Source organism: Podarcis filfolensis (assembly GCF_964270895.1).
Source record: "Podarcis filfolensis genome assembly, chromosome: 5".
Classification (NCBI taxonomy): Eukaryota; Metazoa; Chordata; class Lepidosauria; order Squamata; family Lacertidae; genus Podarcis; species Podarcis filfolensis.
Window position 1 is genome coordinate 47,177,585 of NC_139608.1, and position 26,689 is coordinate 47,204,273.

Here is a 26,689-nt window from a genome sequence, read left to right on the forward strand (position 1 = left end):
TTCTGCACAGCATGTCCTCCCCATCATTCTGTCTTCAACTATTACCAGTGCTTTTTTTCTGGGGGGACGCAGGGGTACACATACCCCTAAACATTTTGTGAATCTAAGTTTGGCCTCACTGAGGGACAGTATTTCAATATGAGTAGGAAAATGAGAGTACCCCTAAACATTTTTTTAGAAAAAAAAGCACCGACTATTACAAATTGCAGACATTGTCTTTCCAAAATGTGCTCAGCAGTTCTGTGTGCCCCCTTCTCTCTCTCTCTCTCTCTCTCTCTCTCTCTCTCTCTCTCTCTGTGTGTGTGTGTGTGTGTGTGTGTGTTTACCACCCAGTTTGCTGAAGAGTTTAGATCACCTGAAAAGCTGGCTAATTTCTTTATGGCTTTTAATTTGTTCCTAATAAAAGTATGATGTTACTCTTGCTTTTGTGTGACAGTTTATGTTGCATTTTTTGTTAGCCTAGGTGGCTCAGTTTATAACTTCTAATGTTTTTCTTTTCTTTGTTTTTATTTGCTGATGTTTGATTAGCCGAATTTTAATCAACCTGCAGGACAGGTTAGTTCAGTCTGGCCTATTATTGCATTTCTAGAGTGGCAACAATGGCAGCACCAATAAAAAGGATGGGAAGCAGAAAAGTGGACTTCTGAAATTTATTTCTATAACAGGATTTAGATACTTAATGATCCAAACCTGTAAGCAGCTTACCTAAAACATCTGCATTAAAATTACCAATAAAATCAGATGTTAAAAAAGGTTAAGCTGAAAAAATTAAAAACAGAAATAAAACCAGCACTTAAAAATATGAATTGCAAACTAAAGTTACATATTAAAATGGGTAGCTTGTTAAACAAACAAACAAACAAACAAACAAACAGTACAGCAAAAGCTCTTGCCTAATATCAATGAGCAGGGAATTCCGAAGTGTACATGCTGCCACACTGAAGAATAAAACTTGAGGGTGAGAGTGAGCTTTCTCCTTACATGACAGTGGTACCTCGGGTTACATACGCTTCAGGTTACAGACTCCGCTAACCCAGAAATAGTACCTCGGGTTAAGAACTTTGCTTCAGGATGAGAACAGAAATTGTGCTCCAGTGGCATGGCAGCAGCAGGAGGCCCCATTAGCTAAAGTGGTGCTTCAGGTTAAGAACAGTTTCAGGTTAAGAACGGACCTCCGGAACGAATTAAGTACTTAACCCAAGGTACCACTGTATATTGAAGAGAAATGACAGTATTTTTCACATTAACACTCTCGTCCTAAACCTATTTTCTCTTAAGTAAGGCTGCAATTCTAATCCTGTTTACCTGGAAGTAAATTCCATTGAATTCAATAGGGCTTATGTATAAGTAGCCATTGGTTAGGCTTGTGCTGTTAGTCAATTGATTTTGATGGAATTAGCTTTCAAGCAGTAAGCCTGCTTAGGGTTTCAGCCTTCTTTTAATTTTCAGTTGATTATTTGGGAATAATCTGAATATGAAAAGTGCATCTCCTTGAAATAATTACAGGGGTCTGGCAAAGTGGTAGGGGGTGGGTGAAGGAAAGGACCACTTTGAGAAGGGTGCATGCTTGCTTTCCATCATCCGTTCCTCTGCTCCCACCGATGAAATAACCAGGGATCTTTGATCACCAGTCAAAAATTAACATACTTGATAACGCTTCAGATGACGCTGGCCAGCAGCAACAAACCACCTATCAGACTGGCATGGAGACAAATCAGCCCTCCTAAGTGGGAGCCTTTCATGCAAACAGAGTGGGCAGTTCTAGGCTGAGATATTCCTGTCCTGATAAGACTCCAGAAGCTGAGATTTGGCAGTGCTGATTCTGAATACGTTTGACCTTGTGCTTTTTACACCACCTCGGGTGGATTAACAGCAGGGTCCCCATCCAGACTAACCCTCCTACTACCGCGTTTTTACCGGACGGCTCTGCCACATAGGGAACATGAGGTGAAGGATTTTCGTCCAATCAAAAATGTGTTTACTTCGAAATAAGTCCCACTGATCTCAGCGAAACTGACTTCCGGCGTCTGCCCGAAGAGTTGCAAGAGCAGAATTTTGTAGTTTTGACAGCAGGCATTAAAATGCTTTTTAAAAAAAATAAAAATAAAAGTAACGCAGAACGTATGCAGTCTTGTAATGTCACCCCCTCCCCATACACACACGTTTGTGCCACAATTCCGTGCACACTAACTTGGGAGCAAGTCCCACTGAAATCAGTGGCACTTACTTCCGAGTAGACCCAGATAGGCTCTGGCTCCTTAGCTGTTCCGTGCAAGTTAGGGGCTTAATTTGCGCAAAGTGCGAGGGACACTTTAAAATGCAAGCGATTTCCCTCAACGAGCGTCTTGGCGGCAAGAAACTCGCTTGCATCACTCAAAAGGTCTTACTGAGCCTAGATCTCGGATTTTGTTAAGTGGGGAATGAACGATGAAGGGGCTTCCCCCATTCCCGGGCCCCCCAAGAAACGCAGGGGTGCAACGGGAAGGAGGGTGGGCGAATGAAGCCAGCCTGCCTCGGCGATGATCGCCTCGCCGCTGCAGCCGCTTTCGTCCAGCCACGAAAGGGTGCGCGCAACGCGGAAGGCAAGAGGCTTCCCACAATGCCATTGCTATTGCTGCTCCCGTGCACGCTCCCCGCCCTTGAAGGGGGAGCGCAGGCAGGGAAACTACATTTCCCAAGCGGCCCCGCGGCAGAGTCTTCTCGTGTGTGTGTGTGTGTGTGCGTGCGCGTGTGTGAGTGTCCCCTCCCCCCGCCTCCCATGATTTCTAACCAGAGGTAAACAAACTGTGAAAGAGGCAGGGACCTACAGGATCTGCTGCAGGAGGCGGAGAGAAAACGGCCGCCAGATCCCAGGGAACAGGGCTTGGACCATGGATGCAGGGGCAGCCCCGAAGTGGAGAGGGAAGGTGTAGGGTCAAGGGAAGGAGCGGGCAGCGGCGGCGAGCAAGGATGCAGGACTAGCGGGGCAAGGCTGACGGAGAGGTCGGAGGAGGGATCGATGGTGGGACTCGGCGTGTAGGGAGGGGGAGGCGCGGGGCAAGATCGGCGGAGAAGGGGGAAAGAGTACCCGGGAGCCAAGGATCAGGACTGGGGGGGGGGTCGCGGGCAGGATCGGTGCTCCTTGACCAGGGGATGAAGAATGGGGGTAGCAGACTGAGCGCCAGGCTCTCGAGGTAGGATGTGGGCAGGGTCCAGGGGCAACTACGGCAGGAGTTGTTAGATCCTCTCCATTTCTTGGTCTCGCTGATCAAACTTCCCGGAGGCATCAGAAGGGACCCCCCAGCCCCTTAGTACCGCCTCGCCTGCTGCCCTGTGCCCGTCCCCTCCCGGTAAGAGGAAGCGGAGTTGTTGCCACCATTGCTGTAAAAGGGGAGAGCGGGGAGTCCTTCCTCTCAACTCTCCAGGAGAAGATCTAAGAGTGCCCAGGGGCTGGCAAGCGGCCTCATCCAGCCCAGGGGCTATGGAACGGGTGGAGGTGATTAACATCCAGCGCCTTCTGGAGGCAGCTGAATACCTGGAGCGCAGAGAGAGAGGTAACTGGATTGAGGAAGGGGGTGGGGATTGGAGTGACACGTCCCCCATAAGGGGGAATTGTTCTCCCTCTCCTTTTTAATGAATGGGGCGTTTGGGGAGGGCTTGGGGGAAAGGGGGGGGCGAGCAGGCTCACATGCTGTAGATAAACAGGGTGGAGAGATGCCCCCCCTCAAATGGCAGAGTCTAGGCACTGCTGGCATGCCGTCCCAAGCATTTGCCTGCTATGTTCTGGGCTCTCCCTCGGACAGGTGGCTTGTTGTCTGTAGCCCCTGTGTCCCGCCAGAGTTCTTGGTGGTTTGAAGCCACTCCCTGGGGACTTCTCTCTGGGCTCGCTGAAGCTTCCTGCCTAAGTCCATGTGTCCTTGGAACCTACTGTTTTGTTCCCTCTTGACTGACCCTTCTCTTTCCCGTTTGCTGGTGATTTCTGCAGAGTGTGAGCATGGGTATGCCTCGACCTTCCCCTCCATGCCGAGCCTTGGACTGCAGGACCCAAAGCCACCGCAGAGGCTGAGCCGGGCAAGAAAGCATAGCAGCGGAGGGAGCAGCACGGGCACTGCTAACAGGTACCAATTGCAGGGAGTAAAAAAAAAGAAGAAAAAAAAGAGGCTTTTGTGATCCTTTGTAAGCCCATCAGGCACAATAGGCTGTATTTTGCTTGCAACTTCTGGGGATTCAGTTTCCTTTTCTCTGCGATCTCACTTCCTCTCAGTCCTTGATAATCTGTAGGCTTGTGCCTTTTAATAGAAAAATTTCCCAACATGCTGTTGTGGTAGCTGGCTCTTTAAATCCAGCAGAGCGAGCTGGCTATGTAATGCCTCAGCTTCTGCAGGTTGTGCCATGCTGCCTTTTATGTAACTTTCCATCCTTCATTCTCACTGAAGGCTTTTCTAAGCAAGGATGACTTTGCTCTAGGGAAACTAACTTTGGTTTTGAGCCTGATCCTATGCATGTTACCTCTGAAATGAGTCCCACTGTGTTCCATGGAGCTTATTCCTTGGTAAGTTTGTTAGGATTGTAGCCTAAATATTGTTTTGGAGAGTGCATACGTACCTGCAGTTCTAGATCTAGCCATATTTGCTGAAACATTTCCCTAAGAAATTATAGGTGCCCCTTGATGTACTTTTGCTTTGTGTTACTTCTGTGTAGTAGTAGTATCACCACATAATACTAAACTACCTACCACTATGTGAATGGCTTGCTAATAATGTAATGTAGAAACCTGCTTTGTATGCCTCATGTGGTATGCATTATGCAGTAGTGAGTTGTCAACAAGTTCTTGCAATCTTTAAAAAAAAAACCCAAAACCTGCAGAGTTCTTTTCAATAAAGATAATATTTCTGAAGCCTCGTGGACTGCTTTAGTTGGAAGGTTTCACTTGTATTTTGATGGCTGCATTTTCCTGAAATAATTTCATTCTATTGCTCTCTGTTGAATATACTTAAACCAACTTGTCCAAAGTCACCCAAGTGGTGCGTAATCATTCACTTCTTTAAAATGTTTGTGTTTGTGTGTATTGAAGTTAATTTAGAATCCATTTTGTAGAGACATGAAGTTATTAAAGCTAAACAATGCCCTCAGAATTAACTATATATAATGTCAGAATACCACATTCACAATTTCTGCATAGATGCCATTTTAGTTGCATGATGTGTCAAAAAACATGCAGATTTGCCTAAAAATAATTTTGCCAGCTTGTCCCCCAAAAGTCACAGGAATTTTGTCCTGGGTTGTGATAACAGATAATAATAATAATAATAATAATAATAATAATAATAATAATAATCATCATCATCATCATCATCATCATCATCATCCAAGGAAGACCCCAGATTTAAAAGGGCAGGAAGTGGACAGACTTTGGAAGGAATCCTGAGGGTCATTAGTTTTACACACACACACACACACACACACACACACCCCACCCTATACCCGCAGGTCTCAGGGTAGTTCACAAGATAAAATTACAATATAAAAACCCAAAATACAAAATCAAAATATGAACAAAAACAGCTGAATAACCACCCCAAAACACATAAAAACAGTTAAAAACAATTAAAAACAAGACACAATTGAAAAGCAGTTTAAAAGAATATAAACAGTAGTCTCTGCTGGGCAGCAGCAGTCCTTTTGTAGTCTATCAGGCCTGTCCTGGGCCTGGTAGACAGGCAGCAGCAGGACCTCCTGCAATGCAGGAATATGCACTGTCCCTTTTCAGGTATGGGGTGGGTGTGCAAGGACAGGGAATGTAAAACATAGCAAATAGGGATAAGTGGAAGCTGCTGTTGGAAAGAGGGAAGGAACCATGAGTAAAAGGAAGCAAGGTGTGAGGTAAGAGAACTGCTAAAAAGACAAGAGGCAGAGATAAAGAAGGCTGAAAATCTAAGAGCCCATCTTTTTGCACTCTTATTCAAAAGTCAGTCCCATGAATACAAGGAAGGTTACTCCTTGGTTTGTCCCCCTCCCACTTCCAGAGCTCTGTGGTCATAGAATGTTCTGGAGTAAAATCTTGAGCAGAGTTCATGGGCATAATTGGTGATGAGTTTTCAGTGTGCTTTCTGTTTTCTTGATGGCATTTCTGTTACTTCCTGGTGTTGACTTTATTGGTGGGGTGGGAAGGACTCAAACAGTTCTAAATTGAAGAGCACTTCGACATACAAGCCTGTGTGTGGTTAATATAAAAGTGTATTAATAGGTAAGGAGGGCTGAATTTAGAAGAACTGTTTCTAACTGTTGAGGCCTTCGCCTATGTTTTCTGAATCTCCAACAGGCCTCAAAGCATATAAAATAATGTACAGGGAGTGTTTTTGTTCCAGGAAGAGGAATTTCACTTTACTAGAGCTGGAGTAATGATTACTCAGTGGCGTAGCGTGGGGGGTGCAGGGGGGGCCGGCTGCACCGGGCGCAACATCTGGGGGTTAGGGTTAGGGGGCGCAAATCCACGGGTTAGGGGGCGCAAATCCATGGGTTAGGGGTGCAAATTACTTGCCTTGCCCCGGGTGCTGACAACCCACGCTACGCCACTGTGATTACTTCACAACTTTCCTTACTTAGTAGGGTAAATGTAGTATTTGACACCATTTAGATTATTTGCCATGAAGAAGCTGTTGTTTTTCTGTGTTTGCATCAGCAGTAGGACAACAGGGGGTATATACTGAGTGTATATACTGAGTGTATATACTGAGTGTCAGGATTCCCAGCACTGAAGCATTCGTTATCACAGCAACTTCATAAAAAACAAACAAACCCTGTGGGCTGGACAGGCATTAAACTAAATTTATTTTTCACCAGCCTGCTTCTAATGCCAGAATTGCACTGGATTTGTGGGTAGGGAGAATCATGATTTGATGGAATACAGGGAGTTACAGCAGGGGACAAAAATTTAGTTCTGCTTGTCAATGTGCACCTTTTGTTGTAAAAAATAGAACCTACCATTTTAGATTCACATGACTGCACCATTTGCACGAGTCAGTGTGGCTGCCCCTACCATGTTTCGTTTGGCCTGCATTCTTCCCTTAGTAGTGCCATGCAGAACTGTGTGCTGTATTCTTCACATGACGTATGCTATGCTGTGCTTCTACCAAGCTAACATGGTAATTAGCAGGGCATGAATAAGGTGGAGAATGAAGCAGGCTGGTGAAAAATCTGCTGGTTTCCATGAGATGGAGGTATAATTTTGTGGCCCCGTACTTGTAATTTATTTTTGCTCTGGCATTTCCCCCGAGCATTGTTTGCTTATTTGTTCTGAAATTTTTTTGACTGCTTTCATACTTTTTTTAAAAAAAGTCTAAGCAGTTTTCAACTTGGTGCTTTAAAGCATGGAGCTGTGCCCTAAAACATAACATGAGAATATGACACACAGATACTAAAAGCAGGATAAAAATGTAAACACATCAGAGGGGGAGAAAGATATAAGAAGAAAAAGAAAAGAAAAGAAAATCAGGAAAGGCGGGGGGGGGGGGAGAGAGAGACGTTTTTAATAAAGTGCCTAAAGCAGGTAACTGACGGTGTCCTGAGGATCTCAGAATAATCATTTAGCAATGTTCTCCACTGGAGATACCTGAACTGTCAAACGTCACATCATAGTTCTTATAGTGCCTGTAGATCATGGGGTTCTCTGCTTAGCCTAAGTAACAATGGTTATAAGAAAATTAGTTTCCATTTACAAAAGGAATACTGATATTCTCTGGGTGCTGCATGTACAGCTAGATTCCAGGCCAGAGAACTGGCCTATGACTGCACTCACATGTAATGCTAAGCTATGATGCTAAGCTATGATGGCTGTTTTTGTGAAACCCAACTGCTCACAAATTGCATGCAACCTGAGCACTCCTGCTTTGCGTCTCCCTTCCAGCAACAGGGAAACAAACCATGGAGCATCTGGTTTAGCTTTATCTCTGCACCTGCAATCCTGGACTGTTTGACCCATGACTGCAGGTTCAGACACAGCTTTAAGCCAGACAGCTCGTGCACAGTATGGTTTAGCTAACCATCCTTAATGGTTAAACCTTGTATGTGAATGCAGCCTTTGCTTTGTTGGGTGACACCTCTGCACGTTTTCACCCCTATGAAATATACTCTTGTCGCGTCCTTATTCTGGACATTCACTATTTTAATGCTTATTTGTTGTGAACGGGGGTCGGGGTTGGATTTTCAGTTTTCTACACGGATGTCATTTTGTCTCATTATAACTGAAGGGGTGGTTAACGCATCTGCTCGCCCAGCAGTTACTCATTTCAGCCATGCATGCCAAAGCTGTGCTTCCCCATGTACTGCTCCCGAACAACCCTGAATTGTTTCAATAGGACTTGTGTGGGAGTGGAGTCTGGTGGATTGCAGCCTTGGTGGCTCTTCAATAGCCAAAGCATTATTGCATGAGCAGGAAATCAAGAAAGCCGCATGCATGCAGACGGATGCTTTTTCCAACATATAATCAGGTTAATGAAGTTAAAATGGTCTGTTGTGTAATCCCTCAGTCTAACAGGGTTCATGAAAGGATACGGCAAATTGAGGCTGAGAGCACTGGTGGCTGTTAGTAGGCAAAGTCAGGAGGTGCAGCTTCGCACCCAGCTTGTGTAGGAAAGTGGAAGTGGACAATTCGGAGAGAGTTGCTCTGTAACAAAACTTGTGGCATCTCTGAAACACCTAATACAGTGACTTGATGCTGAGTAAGGTAGAGTAAGGAGAGTGCTATGGTATTTTGGTCCGTAGGCTTGACTATTTGTGTTGCAATCCAATTCATGCTTTTATTTTTAGAAGAGCACGTTTAGCTGTCATCATTGTGGGAAGATGCTCGTTAAAGGGACAGAAAGCAAAAGTGGGCCTTGCTAGGATTTAAAATTAAGGTTTGTGAGGGGACCTCTTTCCCCTTGGCTCCTTTTCTCTCCTTATACCACCAGGCAAGGGCCATATCCCCTATCAGCCTTTGCTAGTCCTGGCTCTGTCAAATTAATTTGAACTGTATGGAATTTCCTTCAAAACCAATGGTGCAATATTAAGCATATTTATAGAGACATGGCATTCTGAGCACGGAATTTGGGTCCTGTTGATTTAAGACTTGCTCCTAAGTAGACATGCATGAAGATTGGCTTCTAGCTTCTAAACAGCACAATCTCCTTTGCCAAAGTGGATATTGTAAATTAAGTGTAAATCTAACCCGGACTCCATGGAGGGCATTGCATTGGTCTATAATGGAAAACAGAGAAACCTATTGAGAGAATGAGTAGCTCAATAAGGTCATGGGGCATACTTGGTTTTTTTTTTTTTTTGGGTGGAGGGAACCTTCATTCATACATTATACAGTATCAAGAGATTTTGTTGTATACTATGTGTATACTTGGTAAACTCTGTAACTATTTTCAAGGACAAATAGTCCTAAATGAGGAACGGGGAGGAAACATTATTATTACACTGACAAAAATAAATCCTTCCATACTTATGTATGAATCAGCCACTGAGGGCAGTGTTTGGCATTATGCTGTTCTACTCTTTCAAAGAAGATATCTGAAAAAAGTACTTATTTTGGAATATTTTTGTTCATCCCGAAGACATTTCTATGAATGTACATGCAAAGTGCACCCAAATTTCTATACTTCCAGCCACACTGTTTTTGAATGTCCGGGACCTGAAATTTAAGTAGTTTTAAGTAGCGCTGAGCCAAAATGGGAGATGAGCACTGAGTTTCATGAACATTTTCTTTCTGTGAGAGATGTGCTTCCCTTTTCTGGACAATTTTGCACAGCCCTTTGTGAAAGGGGTATGAAACTCCTTGCAAGGTGTTAGGTATGTAGAGGTGGGGAGGCATCCCTGTTGCTGAGGCACAATTACTGCTCCATTGCAGCAGTTTAGTTACATGTAGTTGATTTCATTACGGCAGGATAGGGATGCACATCTGAACATAGTTGTACACAAGGCTTATTGTGACAACACTCACTGGTACAGAGTACTGGAACCTCTTACTTTGGCCGTCCTTAGCAGCCATTTTGTGATGGTACTCAAAGCACTTTTAACAGTGCAGAATATGCATACTAGCATCTCTCTTCTTCTTTTTGCATAGGAGTATCCTATTGAAATCAGTGCAGTGGAGATGGTTAGTGTCTGCATCTGAATCCATATTCCTATGTGCTGTCTGTCCTAGCTCATGTCGTGCAACAAGAAAAGGAGGGACATTTGCTGTGTAATGCTGGCATATGATGAAATTGCCTAGTGAAGCAAGTTGGGGACCAACAGCCTGGTGGCCTGAGCTTTAGGCATGCATTCTCTCTTTCCTTGTTTTCCTTCAGTGTGAGGGCAGTGGGTAAGCTTCATTTGCCCTTGCTGAAATCATCGTATGTTCAAATATGGCTGTGCGATGACTTAATTCTGTTCACAGTGTGTGATCCCTAGTTAGCTAGAATTGCATAGTGAAGAAGCCCTTTGTGTGTGTGTGTGTGTGTGTGTGTGTGTGTGTACACACATACATATATAAAAACAATAGGAACAATGGCAATGAACAGGCATGGAAGAAGGTAGGAGGTTTCTTGCAAACTTTTTGCCCCCTTCAATACGTAGCGCTTGCTTTTGAAATAAAAAACATTTGTGAAAACCTGGCACAGCACTGTTTTTAGTGTCATGTTTCCCAGATGAGCCCTGAAGCTCTTTGCAAAATCTAGGCCCAGTCAGAAAAGTCAATTGCTGTTTTGCTATGTTTAGGCAGTATACAATTCAGTGGTTTCAGTTTGTCGGGTGTGCTGTCCCCTCGTTTAGAAAGAGAATTGGCAAGGCTGCTGGCATTTTCTTAAGTACATGCTGTGGAGTGGCAACACAGAACATAGTGATAATGTTACACAAATAAAGTTACTTCCTTATTGCTGCTAGCGCCATTAGGGGATATGAAAATCTCTTATGTAGGATTATTTTATGCAAGTTTAGTTAGAAGTACTGTATTTACTTGAGTCTAATGCCCCATCAAATCTAACACACAGCTCAGTTTCAGAACCTTGAAACAACTAAAAAAAGTTGGCAAGTGTAAATGTGCCACCGAATCTAATGCACACCCTAATTTTCGCAACATAATTTGGCCAAAAAAGGTGAGCATTAGATTTGAGTAAATACGGTAATTCTTACTGATTTCAGAAGTGCTAATTCATGTTTAAGTGTACAGTGGATTTGAACCTTGATTGATTTTATTTTAGCCACTTATAACCCATCTCTCAATTCAATAGATTCATAAAGTGGCTTATAAAATCATGGAAGGCCAAAAAAATTACATAATCCATAAAAATAGTAACATAAAATGGCAACATAAAACAGTGGCATTGTTGTTGTTTGTTAAAAGCCTGGGTAAATGCATATGTTTTGGTTTGATATATTTTTAAAAGCCAGTTACCCCCAAGGTCCTGATCCTGCAAATGTTTTCATGAATTAAACTGCTGAAGTTTCTTCTCTGATGTGTTAAGGCTTGCACTGCTTATCTGATAGGATATTTTTGTCTGTAGAAATTGAGGATATTTTTGTCTGCATGAAATGAGGCATATGGATACTGATTATCAAAAGATCTTTCCGGATTGTTTTAAAATTTATTCATGAGGATCATCATAATGGAAAGGTCCTCCCAGATCCTTTGCTCTATACTTGTTTTGTTGTAATGGATTTGGGTTTATTTGTTTTGGTTTTGGTTTTACTCCCAGAAGCACCCCTTATTGGTCTGTTTCAGTTTTAATTCTGATTGAATTTCTCTTTCTTCTGTCCTTTTTTTCTGTTTTAGCCCTTGATTTCTGGTAAATGAAATACAGATGTTATTGAATCATTTTGAATTCTGTAAGGGCTTGTTCATCTCTCTCTCTTTTAACCTGAGTACTCAAACTACCAGAATTTAAATAGCAAATTCCATGTGTTGTGCCATCAGTTGTGGATGATTCATGCCCATTTAAGTGGCTGGGCTTCCCTGCAATAAACAGAAGTGGGGCCCAATCCTTTTTCAGTCACCATTTCTGTGCACACTGCAGAGAAACCTAACCATTTAAATGCCCAGGTACCGTTTAGAACTGATGGCACGGCTAAAGTAGTTTGTCATTTAAAAAAATGTAGCATGTGTCCACATTTAAAAAGTAAAGTGTGAATGGCTCTGAAGCTGGGTTTCCAAATATATATTTGCAGATGCGTTTTATATATGGTGCACATGAATGTGTCACTGTTGTGTGCAGTGTGTCCCGAGTTCATTACACACGACTGAATTCTGACAGATAACTGAGCCACAGTATACAAGATGAACGTGATTGCAGGTGGCATTGAGATGCCAGCGACCATTGTGTGCAATGTCAGCTGTGCTGGGTTACTCCTGATTTTATGGATTTAGAGATCTACCTTCTGACTCTTCTCTTCCCACCTCAAGGTATTGGAGCTGCGACAACATATGTAGGATGTAGGCCTCTTAAACTCTTTTGCAGGGCCGATATTTTTAGAATACGCAGACCACATACATGGGATGTTGTCCAGTACCTGGTAATATCTAGGAAGTGCAAATACTTGGGGATAGAGAGAGTTTAATTATATGTGCCAGATTTGTGTGATACAAAATACCTGTTTTGCCTGAACTCCTATCCCAGAACCCTGTGGCAAAGGAGAGGCTTGCAGTAGGCGATGCTTTTTGACAGAACTGGGCTGCTTACTTCTGCATGTATATTGTTCTTCCTGTTTGGCCAAGAAAATAGGGGTGGTGTATATATTGTGGAACTATATGTTGGCTCCTTTCACTGGATTCTAATCCAAATGAAATCCAGCTTGAAAGCACTTGGATTTCAGCTGCTGCCTAACCAGATGGACTTAATATTTTGGTTATGCGGCAAGATGACTTGGTCTTTCTGTTATTCTGACACTTCTGAAGCTTAGCGACTGCTTTAAAACCAGGTGCCTCTGGAGAACTGCTGAGCATTGCTGGCTTGAGAAAGCTGATTTGGTGGCCAAAAGTTTACCCATAGGAAAGATCACGAATGCAGCCAGTGTGGTGTAGTGGTTATAGTGTCAGGCTAGGACCAGGGAGGTTCAGGTTCAGATTCCCATGCCGCCACAAAGCTTGCTGGGTGATACTAGGTTGAATAATAGTGACTGGCCCAATAGGATTGCCATGAGGGGAAAGGAAAGGCACAGGACACCCTGTACAACTGCCCTGAGGTAGGATGGATGATATATTTAGCCCCAAGAGGTCCAACATGACCTCCTTTAAGGTTTTATTAGCTACAGAGACCACAGCTTTCCTGCATGTCTGTAGACTGTCTGATATTCCTATCAGGCTGGTCGTAGGAGGCCAGCTGTGGGAACCGCCCCACACTTATCAGAAAGGGAGCTGTGTATTTCTTAGAAACTGAACACTGCTGTTGCTAGGTTTCTGGAGGAAGAGTTAGCACTATTTTTGTGGCTTTAGGTTTGTGCCTGCTTTATTGCAATCCTGGCTTCTGCTTCTACAGACTTTAATGCCATGAGATCTTTTTGCTGGAAAGGACCTGCAGGTCATCTAGTCCAACAACTGTCCTGTATAACCAAATGTTCCTGATGCAGTGGTGCTCTCCAGATGCTGTGGACGACAACTCCCATCATCTTTGAGCATGCAGCTGATGGGAGTTGTAATCTGAAACCTTTTGAGGGTACCATCTTGGCTACCCCTGCTCGAGCAGAGCACTCTGGTTGAGGACAGCAGGATCCAAGGTGCCTAATGAAAGAAGAGGTGCCTCTTATCTTAAACTAAAGACTATTAGCTTTTTTCAATACAGATAGTTGAAAATACACACAAGGCATGGTGAACAAAATTCCTTTGGAGTTATCACTGGTCTGACCCTGGTGATGTGTACATTCTGAGCATGAAAGCAAGCTTCAAGGTACTCTTGAAGTTGCCCTTGCAGTTTAGAAATATTACCTAAAGCCTTTTGGAATATGTGGATTTTATGAAAAAGTGTCAACTTACCATGTTATGAAAATATTGAAAACTGCCAACAATAAGATACTTTATTTTATCTATAAAGCTGAGCAATATGTTTGAGTTGTTTTGTTTTTGTTCTGTAACTTTTATTTTATTACGTGTTATTGTAACTGAATATTGGTTTATATGGCTTAGTAACATTGAAAATGAAACACACACACCACAAAAGTGTCTGAAATATTGCTCAGGCCTCTCTAAACCTGGATCATAAATATCTGATACAGACACCTAGCTCTTTACCACCACCACGTCCAACCCTGATTTTTTTAGTGTTGATGCTATACTTTTGTGTCTTTTGGCCAGAGCTCTACAAACGGCATTGCAGCAAAAGTGCCACAGATCTAACAAACATAGTTTGATAACCGCCATACTCAGAAATGTTCGGTGAAATAACTGCCTGATCTGGATCCAAATGTAGATTACTGATAGTTCTCCTGGTTACTTTCAAATTCCAGACCATACATATTGTTGTCATTTAGTCGTTTCCGACTCTTCATGACCCCGTGGACCAGAGCACGCTAGGCACTCCTGTCTTCCACTGCCTCCTGCAGTTTGGCCAAACTCATGTTGGTAGCTCCGAGACCATACATATTAATCCATTTCTAATCTTGATTCCTTGTTGGTTTCTCAGTGCTGAAACCTTTGGCGTATTCTCTTTCTGCTCCTGTGTTGTAGTGATTCCTAATGGTTATGACAAAACATTTTGCTGGTTGGTTGAGTTCCGCAATATTTCAGCCTTGGCTCTTCACTACCTTCCAAGCTCTCATGGAGACAAGAAGAAATCATGCTGCACATGTTATTATTGTAGAAGAGATGAGCTGATTGTGATGTAAAACCTGGGGCCAACCTAGAGGTGACTGCAACAGTCCCTTGCATTTAAACGCGGAACTACCTCCGTCACGTGCAAAGATGGAAGGAATCTCATGGAATGGAGAAGAATCCTTGCTCCACCCAGAATGTCTCTCCCTGAGCACCTTTTTACGCCTCTGATCCCAGCAGTAACCTTGGCTGGGTGAAAAGCACTTGGAACTTGGGGGGGGGGGAGTTGCAGAGGGGGTTTAGAGCCCCCTCGCACACATTGCTTTGCTGCTGTAAAAATGATGTTCTCTTTGCCTCCCACCTTCCTGTGACTGAGGTAGCCCTGTGTTTGAATGCACAGACTTGTTGCTATCATTCTGTGTTTGAGTCTTGGTACCGGGTTTCAGCAGTGGGGCAGTGTGACTCCAGTGGGAAGCTAGGATCTGGAAGACCTGGGCTCAAATCTAAACTCTGCTATGAAGTTCAGCGGGTGACCTTGGGCTAGTTGCACATTCTACTTGAGCTGCTTGACCCTATGGTACTAAATCTCTTTTTTTGCTGGAGCATATTTTTAGGTTTATTCTAGTGAGGGCAGACCAGTGAAGAAGCATGTGACTCTATTAGGATGCAGGTACATTCTGACTGGATTCTAACTATCACTCTGTGACTTGACCTACGCCTCAAGTTAAAACATAGCTCAGGCTCAAACCTGCCCAATTGCTTCCTCTGCCATTCTGAATTTTAGCTTAATATAATTCCTCCCAGGGTGTGATCCGAAGGCATATGATGCTGCAGTCTTGCTGGTCTTAAGTCAGGTCTTTGCTTAGATGGAAGACCAGTCGCCTTAGGAACCCAAGTTCCATCATGGAAGAAAGGCAGAATAATAAATTGAATAATAATATAAATCTTAAGGAAATATAAATTCATCAGTACAGATATTTAAAATCAATTGACATGTCCAACTGATCCCAAAGGTCTTGGCACCCAGAAACCAAGCGAAGAAACATTGTTTGAGATGGGCAGTGAAACAGATCAAACTGCAAGTAATTTACAGTACTGTGTCAGTTTTTATTTCAAGTCACATTTATTTGTTCTAATTGAAAAAGTGAACTTGGAAAAACAGAGGCTGGGTTATTTTCACACATAGGCTTGATTTTAAATGGCCACTTTTGACATGGAAAAGTCATCACTAGATAGCATCCTGGTAACTTGGTGAAGTGCAGAGGTCTTTTATATGTACCCCTTGATAAAATGGTCACTGTTTTATTATACCATTAGAAGTGTTGCATTGTCATCAGGTGGTGACTCTTATATGTGTAAAAAATGTCCATATGAATTGTTTCCCAAGTATATTTTTATAATTATTATGTTTAGAGTGGCTGTGCCATCTTAGTAGTGTATAGTAATAAAAATAAGGACACAGGCAGTGCCCATGGATGTAACATTTTAAATATAAAACACATGTAGTGACACTCCAGTGAATTTAAATATATGTAAAGAGAATCTTGTGAGTTGCAATCAATTTCCAGGATTGCTTGCTTCTCCAAGAGTTATCGGTACTTTCTATGCCTCTGTAGGGGTTAACTTTGGGTATTCATGAGGCTGTATTTCTAAAGGTCGTTTTTCCATTCCCTGGAACAACATATTTTATTTAAATAAAGAAACTAGGTTAAGCAGATGTATTATTTTACATTGTCTTGCTTGTGCTGAGGACTTGACGTTGCTTAATATTTCAATAACTTACTAGTAGCAAAGGTCTGGGTTAGCAGTCCTGCTCAAAGCATTGCAATTGCCATTTTGCAAACTGGCCCTCGTACTCTAGTGGGTGTATTATAGTCATTGGCCTAGATAGCACATCATATGAAACCATGGTTTTCAACTAGCTGTGGTGCAATTTGAATGAGAAATGTGCTGGTGCATTCTGTTCAGATGTTTCTGCAGGGGTGGTCCCCTCCTCCTGCTGTTGCCATACTGCAGATGAAAGAAGACTGAGTTTGGCTTGTTGTTCAGACCAGGCTTGTGGATTGTTTTCTTCAAACAAACCATAAGCAGTAAGCCCAGAACAAACATTGGTTATCACTCAGGATTTCTTTGGAGGAAAGAAACTATGAGCTCAAGTCCAGGCAACACAACAATCCAGCCTTCTAAGGAACACCACAGGAACTTTTGAGCAGAGTTCAAAAGTACTCTACTCTTTGTAGCACAATAAGTTATTTGGACGAGTACACTACTCATGCACATTAAACCCGTTCTTGTTATCAGATTATGGTTTAAAGTGACGTGTGAACTGGGCCAATGTGTTGTATGCCTTTTATTCACCAGGTTAGGTCAGGTCTGTACATTTAAATAACCTTCCAGGATGTGTTGTTCCAAAACACGACTTCTCTTGAATTCCTATTTCTTTCAACGAGTCTAGTATAGCAGCAGAACTGTGAATTATGTCCCCTTCCCTACGCTTCTTAAGTTCATCAGTATGAATGTGCAAAGAAGGCTGTTGACTCTATTCTGTCTTGGATTTTGCAGTTTACAGGGAACGTCAACAGCAACACGGGTTTATATGGGGAGACGGGAGAGAAACAGCCTCATTGTTCTGTTGCTCATATGTTTCTGCATGCTGCCTTGATGTGAAAAGATCTTTAGCTGCTTTGATGTATGAATTGTTTTAGAAATGTGAAAGTACATTCCTCCTTTGTAATATCCACTTTGGGGGAAAAAGACGATGGTAGGTTAGGTTACAGAGAAGGGCGGGTAGAATGGGTTTGCTCCCTAGTGCCGTTCTGCAAACTGTTGTGCAAAGCACTAGGGGAGACCTTGCTGCACAAAGTACCTGCAGCTGCAAAGGCATTATGCAACGGCATGCCTGTACACTGGGTACATGAAGCTCTCCAGTGCATAGTAAATATTTCTCTGTTGCAAAGCTTGTTTTGCAGCAGGGTTTGGGGGATTTCAAACACCTTACTTGCCAATGTTTCCCAGTGAGGAACTGCATATAACCCAGCTGTTAGGACAGGGATGGTGAACTTATGGCCCTCCAGGTGGTTGCTGGACTGCAGCTCCTACCAGACCCAGACAAGCACAAACAGCTACAGAGGGTGATGGGAATTGTAGTCCAGCAACAACTAGAAGCCAGAAGTTCCCCATCTCTGTATTGGACTGTGTTTTGGGCATGCGAAAAGAGGGTTAAAACTATACACAGTACAAGATACAAAATCCAGTTGGGAAAGAGAGAATGTTACCTTGTGCAAATGGAAGAACACCTCTGGATTTCACTTCATTGTGAAATGTTCTGCCAAGTAGGATCCGATCTTGCTTTGAGTGGAAGGGCACCTTTGGATCCACGTGACTCTCTTTGAAGTTAAAAGAAGAAGAAAAGCTCATGCCACAGTCGTACCACTCCTTATGCAGAAGGAGATCCGCATCCAGCAATCTTCCTTCTTCCTTTCTCTCCCAGGCTATGCTGTACCTGTGCTACGATGGCTCATGGCCATAATTTTTACAAATATTCTTGGGAAAAAATAAAAATTACTTTTCATTAAAATCATCATAATATGCCCTGTGACCTTCAGGTTACTCATCTGCTTAGTTTTGGTAACTCTGCAATATTGGGTGTTTCCAGACCATTCACTGGGCCTTTCTCCAAGATGAAGCATTTTAAGCCTGCACCCAACTATTAGGACTATGTCAGGCTGGAGGGGAGTGGCTTACCCAAGAGATCTGTTTGTGGCTGTTCAACTATTACCTTAAAGACTTGCGCTAATTAACTTTGCACTGCCTGATACTTTGTATAAGGAATAGCAAATGCTGGGCAGCCTATTTTCTGTCAAAAGGAGGATTCCTTAGTGTGTGTTTTTTTTGGGGGGGGAAGCAGGGAGGTAATCGATCCATGTCTGTGTGTGCATTTGCCCATGCCAGTGACAGAGCTAGAATTAATGATTGGCAAAGCCAGGGACATGCCTTCTGGACTGGCTAATCCAGAATAAAGGTGGATTTGCTTCAGTTTTCCCCATGGCTACATCAGGTTTGAATTACCAGTCCTCTGAATTTCAAATTTCGAATGAAATTATTTCTTTCTGATTTCAGTGGGGGGGGGGGAGAGACAGACAGATGGACAGACGGACATCCACACTGTACATTTAAAGCTCATAACTTCCCACAAAGAATCTTTAGGTTGTTAAGGGTGCTGGGAATTGTAGCTCAGTGAGTGGTAAACTACAGTTCCCATGATTCTTTAGGGGAAGCCATGGCCTGGATGACAGAAACGTACCAGTTTGTTCTCAGACAGCTGGGGGGAGGGGGTTATTGTGGGACCCACATTTCCCACCTGTATTCTAAAGTAAGGGGTCAGCATCGAAGAACCACATAGCCTTATGAAATGGAGGCAGCAGAGTGTAGAGCAGTGCCACAAAATTCAGCAAATATACAATGATGGAATAAAGCTTGCTTTACTGAGGGGGTTCTAAGCATTGTGCTGAATTGTGACTAAGAGTGCTTCCAGATAGGAGTTTATTATGGAATTGGTGCTGCTCATGTAGACAAGGCTTGGTTTTGGTTTTTGTTCTTTTTTTTAGTTTCCACATGACATCATTGTCATTAAAATACTGGTCCATGCTTCAAAAGTAATAATAATAATATTGATCTCCCCTTACTATAGAAAATCTGATAAGTAAAAGCAGCCCATTAAGACATCTGCAATTACAGCTGGTATGGAAGCTTGTTAGCATTTTGGGGCGTGTGATTTGGGTGGGTGGCTTCTAACACAACACCCCTATACTTCCATTTGCTTCCCAGTTGAGCACAATCTAACCATTTTCTTCCTGGTAGCTCAAATGATATGAGTGGGCTTATTTCCACCAACTGCGACATGTTGAAGGCACATTTGAATTTCAGCAACCTGATTAGGAAAGGCTGTTTTTCAAGATCTCTCTACTGTGTGGGGGGGTATGTACCTCTGAGACTATGGGCTCCTCCACATTTACCTTTTGCCCCACACTTTCTAGGCTTTAAAATTAGATAAAAATATTTATCCCTCTTGTGCAAAAACCTTGGTACTAAAAATTAGAAACAAACAAACGGAAATGTCCACCCTCCCCCACAAAAAACCAAAAACTACAAGTCTCTATTTTTGCTTATTGTGAAACAAGATAACCAAGGCTTGCAACATTTGCTCTTGTGAACTTCCTGAGAATTGTTTATGAAAAGGTGTCCTGAATAGAAAAAGTTTGTACAGTTTGTGATGTAGAAGTGGGGCAACAAACCCACATGGGTGGAAAAACGATGAATACGCAGGATTGAGAAAACTGGGGTGTGTGGAAGCCAAATACTCACACAGAGAGATTGTATCTGAATGACCCATTTGTGATATAAGGCCCCAGTCTAGAAACACAACTGCGTGCAATTGAGTCAAATCTGGTAAACAAGAATAATAAGAATTGGAACCGTTTGTGCTGTTCTGTAGCTAATCCCTTTTCCTCATCAGATTTTAGCTCCACTTCTGGCTAGCGTTATGTGTATATGTAATAAGGCTGGTACTTTGAAAAACTGCGATGTCCTGTACCAAAATCGTCATTTGGGCAAACATTTCGTCCCTTCAGCCTCACAGAAATTCTGTAAATGCTGTATACAGTATCGAGGCTCTTTTCTCTGCCTTTACCAAAATAAAAATAAAAATGGAATTAATCTGGTGGCCATGTGGACATCTATAAGGAATAACAATCTGCTTAAAAACACAAAACGCTAACTAGGATTCAGACTGCTGTTCAAATACACTTACCAGGGAGTAAACCCCGTCAAGAGAGTGGGGCTTACTTCTAAAAAGACACTTAGAAGAGTGCACTGTTAGCCAAATTCTGCCTAGCATACAACTGAGTGATGGTTATGCAACCGCACAATTTAGTCACAGTCGTGGGCAATACTTAACACATGAGTGTATACGATCTAACAGAAAGTCAGGATGTTACTCCATTGAATGATTATAATTTTTAGTTTAGAGGCAATTATGAGTGTACTTACTACGAGGAAGCTATGGAAGAAATGGCAAAGATTTCTGAGGAGAGAATTCTGATTATACCTCAAGTTACCAAGGAGAACACTAGATGTATTTCAAAATGCTTTCTATTTTAAGGATTGTTCGTCGCAATAGTCTGACAGGATATATTTAGAAGCGGCAGAGGTCCCCCCCTCCATCCCCCCTTCCTTGTCTGGGAAAATTCATACTACTTTATGCCAATATGGTTATAAATCACATAGTAAACTTTCCAGTTTCATGGAAAAATGGCAACCCTCCTCAGCTTTGGTGTCTGATAGAAGGAAGATAAGTAATAAAGAGTCTCCTGTGTGAGAAGAAATAGGGAGAGCCTGCTGTTTTAATTTTGTTCCCAGCGGTGGGCCGAACTTTGTTCTTTCAGCGCCAACCTTCATGACTGGCTTGATTATAATGTTGGAATTCAATCCCTTGCATATCTTTGGGTTTGGAGCCATTAATGGAGTCTCCAGGAAGAGGGAGACATCTCCTGCAGGAACATAACAGTAAATAAAACTAATAACACACTGGATTTACACACAGTAATTTACACACAGATTATTCGAATGTGTAAGTTCACAACAGTGTCAGATTTTATTTCTATACCTTTAGATGCTGCTGCTTGAAATACAGTTCAAAGGAATTTCGTTTGTATTTCTTGGGACATGGGAGAACTGTAGTGTCTCCCACCCTTCTTTCATTCTTATTTAATAGTTGAAATGCATGTATTTTAACACAGTGCACAGTCCAAAGAATACCATGTATGAATAGGAATATGATATGTATGTGTGTGTGAAATTTAAAACTACCGTATTTTTCGCCCATAGGACGCACCTAGATTTGTTTGGGGGGGAAATAAAGGGGGAAAAAATATTTCCCACCCCAGGCGTGGGGCAGGGGCGGGGGAAGCCCAAGCTTCCCCCAACCCCAGCCCCGAGAACGGGACCCAGAGCCATGCTGAAGCTGCGTGCAGTTTGGCATCGCTCTGGGAGCTTGCGGGGCTGGCGACGGGGAGGAGCAGGCTTCTCCCCCCGCCAGCCTTCTAACCAAGTCGGGGGACAGCGGAAAAGGCGCGCTGCGCCTCCCCGCTGTCCCCTGAGTTTGCGGGGCTGGCGACGGGGAGGAGCAGGCTTCTCCCCCCCGCCAGCCTTCTAACCAAGTCGGGGGACAGCGGGATGGCGGCGTTCCGCCTCCCCGCTGTCCCCTGAGCTTGTGGGGCTGGCGGTGGGGCTCTCCTGAAGCCTGGAGAGCGAGAGGGGTCGGTGCGCACCGACCCCTCTCGCTCTCCAGGCTTCAGCGAAAGCCTGCATTCGCCCCATAGGACGCACACACATTTCCCCTTCATTTTTGGAGGGGAAAAAGTGCGTCCTATAGGGCGAAAAATACGGTAGTTGTTCCAAAATGAAGATTAAAAGGATGTTTATAGCATTCTGATGACTGCTGGTTATTATGGGGACAACCTAAGAAATGGGTAGGGGTGCAGCTGTGTTATACCAATGAGCTCAAACAAACATTTAATGGCTTGGTCAACAAAATCTCAAAATGGTGGAGAAGAATTCTCATGAGAACGCCAGAAGGATGTGAATTCTGTCCTCTCATCTTTTTTTTTAATTTCTAAGTTTCTGCATAGCATGTGACAATAGGGTCCCATTGTTTTTACATTTGATTTTACTCCAAATGCTCATACATCTTTAGGCTAAAAAAAAAGTTCATTGAATGTTGCTGGTTTTCTTTTTACACTTGTGCATTCTGCTCTAGGCTTTGTAATAATTTGCACAGTGGGAGAGGAGCCAGGCATCTGTCCATCAGAACATAGGAGACTGTGCTTCTTAGAACCAGCTACCAAATTCCTGACAATATTATAGTTAGTGGCTTATGCATGTAGCCATCCATTCAGTTCCAGGTTGGAGGTGTGAGTAATTCAGATTAATCTTTGTGTATTCTACTTGCCCAGCAAAAGTTGGCCCTGTTCACCAGTTCCCCTACCCTTATTTCTTAAGAAGCTTCTGATTTAATAGAGGAATCGCCATTGAGTTTGGAACTACTGTAGTTTTGAAGTCAGTTCTGTTGTCATTTGGATTCTCTGCAAGGATCTTTTTAAGATGTTGATAGAGTGCCTCTCCCTATATCAGCCTGCCCCTTTCTTAAGATCCAAGGAGTGTCTTTAGCATGTCCTATCACTGGTGGAGATGTGGTATGTGGTGATGCAGAAGAGAGGCTTCTCTGTGGTGGCACCCTGTTTGTGGAATATCCTCCCCTCAAGTGAGATTGGCTCTGACAATATTGTTTCACCAGGGCAAAACCTATTATTTGCCCAGGCATATTATGGTTTAGTTGCTTATTAGCCTGCTTTGTTATTTTTATCTCCCTCTATTTGTTTTGAGGGTTTCGGTGCTGGTTGTATGGTGGTTTTTAAAGTTTTGCACCCTGGCCAAGTATCTGTAGATGAAGGGTGAGTTATAAATATTTTTAATATATTAAAAGGAAATAGTTGGCCTTCAACCAAGTGTGATGTCAATTGGCAAACAAATGGATATTTCTTTCTATTCTTTTTCTAAGCCACTCACCTCTTATTTTAAGTTAGTCTATCATAAAATATACATGCTGCTCTCAAATTCTTTTATGTCAATTTTTTTTAAGTCATAGGATCTTGTTGGTTACGGTTAGCACTTTAAATAATATAAAGTTTGATGGGATCCAAACATGCATTGTCTCCTGCTTCCATTATGTTATCCATGATGTAGGCCAATAAAAAACAAACTTTGCAGTCTCATTAATACAAAGGGCCTTGGAAACTTGCAAATTGCTCAAAATAATTAAAACTTCTGTAAATTGGCTTGTTCAGGATGACTTATCCTGAGTTTGAAACCTCTTCCACTGTTTCAACTTCTGATTTGTTTAGGGGAAGAAGTGAACAGATGATCAATGAGAGCTGAAATATGATCTGAGGAGCCTCATGAGTACAGTGGAACCTCAGGTTGCGAACGTGATCCATGCAGGAGGCACGTTCGCAACCCGCAGTGTTCGCGTCTTCGCACGCACGTGACACTATTTGGCGCTTCTGCGCATGTGCAAAGTGTGATTTAGCGCTTCTGCGCATGCGCGAGCACTGAAACCCAGAAGTAACCCGTTCCAGTACTTCCGGGGTTTGGCACATCCATAACCCGAAAATGTGCAACCCACAGCAATCGCAACCTGAGGTATGACTGTACTCAGGGCTTTCTCCCAGATCTCTGTTTTCATCTTGTGGTAGCTAACCTGTGTAAGCTGTATCATAACTCTAAGATTCTGTGGGCCTCGCTGCTTCATACAGGGCACTGGTGGTGACTGAAACAATGAGCAAGTGAAATGAATGAAAATCCCAAGCCTTGAAAACCGTTGGTATAATAAGATCTAGAGCTCCAAATATTTAAACAATAATCAAGGACCTGTACTTGTAGGGTCAGTAAGTACCATATTTTTCCGTCTATTTTGGGGGACTCCAAATTAAGAAAACATCCCTCAGCATTACCAGTGTATAAGACGAGCCCCAATTTTAAACCTTTTTTTTTTTGTAAAAAACCCTAGTCCTATACATGGAAAAATACGCTAGTTCTTTGTGTGCATGGTTGAATGTGCTGCTCTGGTCCATTGTAACTAATAGAGAAAAACTGCTCACAATTTAGGGGAGCTGGCTCTTGAAGTTATAAAATGGCTAATCCTTTTCTTCTTGGTTTATCTTCCAGATCTACGCACAACGAGCTAGAAAAGAACCGGTAAGTTACTGATAAACTGTCTTCCTGAGAATGCAAACTTTTATCAGTGTGTCTAAATGTTAAACCCTTCAGTTTGCCCTGGCAGCCTGGAAATGCCACATTGCACCAGGTGAGTGCTTTTTTCAAAACAGAACAAAACAGCGTGCACACACAGACACACACACACACACATCCATGCAAAGATCTGGAAAGAAGAAGTACCTCTCTTACCCTCCCCGAAATGCAAAGAAGTGACCCATTTTTGCAGCTCATCTGTATGCAGAAGAAATACTGTTTCTCTTCTCTTTGCAAACTGAAATCTGATTGGGTCAGTGTCCATACATGAGGTTGCTAGGGTATCGGATTTCTCAGACACTACATGTTAAGGCCTGTCATAATCCCTGCCTATTGCAGGGAAATGGCATTGTCCAATGGCTTTTAAATCTGGCTAGCCATTGCTCCTCTGGAGTGGTGCTCTTGTAACGTGCTTCAGGATGCAGCCCGCTTATCCTTGAGCCCAAGTTTTTCAGCAAGCCATGCAGTTTTGTTGCTTGGCTAGCTCTACTCTATGACTCATCTCCTTTGTAACAGGAGTTAGAGTAATATAAATACTACTGAGACAACAGGGACTTAGTTCACACGCAGATCGGGTTATGGCATTGCTTTCAGGATGCTATCATTGTACCCAGGCTTCCTATTTATAAACGTATCTTCAGGATTGGGGAGGGTGGATGTAGGGAGGCTGGTTGAATCACTGTTCCCAGGCTCACTGATATGGTCCTGTGGAAGGGAAAACCTCTTGCATGGGAAGGGGAGACTTACTCAGACCGCCTTCCGAATCCACTGATAGTGAAGAGGGGACCTCAGGCCTGCGGCTCCAATGGGACCCAACCACCTCTCTGTCTGGCTGTTGGCCACACCACACCCGTCACAAATTCTGCCTCATCAACTCCTTGAACAGGTGCGGAAAACCCTTTTGCCCTGCAGATGTTGCTGAACTACAACTACACCAGCCCCAGCAAACCTGGATGATGGTCCGAGGTGATGGGAGTTCAGTCACATCTGGAGGGGCAAAGCTTCTCCACACCAACCTCTGAATGTCTTCTGCCTGCCCTCGTACTCTGTATCTTGCTTGCCTGGGTGGAGAATAGAGAGGGGGCTGTATGAGTTTGGGTAGAAATTAGCTTCCTGTGCAAAGGTAAACTTCACCTTTGCTGCCTTGCTCACTTTTGCCTCAGGCCCTCTCCACCCCCGGCATGTGGCCCTCTGGTAAGGTGCTCAGATTGGAGCCCAACCCTCGGTCTGAAACGGGTTCCCCCCACGCCACCCGCAGCAGGGCCATCTCCAGCTTAGCATCCTGGCTAAAGACACAGCCACAACTCTCTGGCTGGAACAGCAGAAGTTAACGTGCTTCCACAAAATCAAAAGGTTCTGTGTGCACACCAGCGTCCCTCTGTCACAGCAGCGCTTTTTAGTTTTTGTTTTGGTGTCCTGCCTTGTCCCCTGACATCGCAAGCCTGTTCTTTGTGGGTTTCCTGTGTATGTTTACTTCCTTCTGCAAAGGGCTGGGGGTTGGGCCCGTTGTTGTTGTCGTCTTGAGCTGAGCTTGCAATTTCAATTAACGATAATGCTAAAAGTGCACACAGCTGTATGCTTTTGAGGCAGCAATAGTTTTGTGAGGGGGAGGGGATTTTAGAAAGGGGGGAAAAACACTAGGGGAAATTCCGATAGGTCTGTGGGAATGCAAAGGAGGTCAAGTTCTGAAAGAAAACAGAGGGGAGGGAGCAACAGATGCATAGGCACAAAATCAAATGGGAGAAGCTGGGCTTTATTTTCTTGCCTGCAAAGGGCCATCGACCACAGTGGGAAGGACTCAAGAGCCCTTTTTATGCATTCAGGTGTACAGGGGTGGGATTAAAGTGGACGTGTGTGTGTGTGTGTGTGCGAGAGAGAGAGAGAGAGAGAGAGAGAGAGAGAGAGAGGGAGAGATCCTTCATGTGTTCAGTGCAGAGGGGGCGCTAAACAATTTTCAGTTGAATCTGGATACACTCTACCCTGTGATTGGAACCCCTGTACAAAGGGAGGCTTCTGGGCATGCTCAGTTGAATGCAGCCAGAATCTCCATGGGAACCCAAACATGGAGAACTTCAGGCC

At 43.4% G+C, this 26,689-nt stretch overlaps 1 protein-coding gene and 1 long non-coding RNA gene across 4 annotated transcripts in view; one reads left to right on the plus strand and one right to left on the minus strand.

Moving 5' to 3' along the window:
- The window catches only part of MXI1 (MAX interactor 1, dimerization protein), a 79,077-nt gene that overhangs the window by 12,171 nt on the left and 40,217 nt on the right, over positions 1–26,689 (plus strand). For 2 of the 3 annotated variants that reach the window (XM_083616653.1, XM_083616652.1), the window contains exons 2-3: positions 3,965–4,097; positions 24,527–24,556. In XM_083616653.1, coding sequence (XP_083472779.1) covers positions 3,965–4,097; positions 24,527–24,556 — 163 coding nt within the window. Of the gene's footprint in view, positions 1–2,610; positions 3,534–3,964; positions 4,098–24,526; positions 24,557–26,689 lie in introns of those variants that run through there. The other variant, XM_083616654.1, reaches the window with a different exon arrangement.
- Positions 21,127–25,182, minus strand: LOC310763853. Its single transcript, XR_014548850.1, has 2 exons — positions 24,767–25,182; positions 21,127–21,291 (listed from the first exon to the last, which is right to left on the minus strand). It is a non-coding gene; the product is annotated as an uncharacterized lncRNA (long non-coding RNA).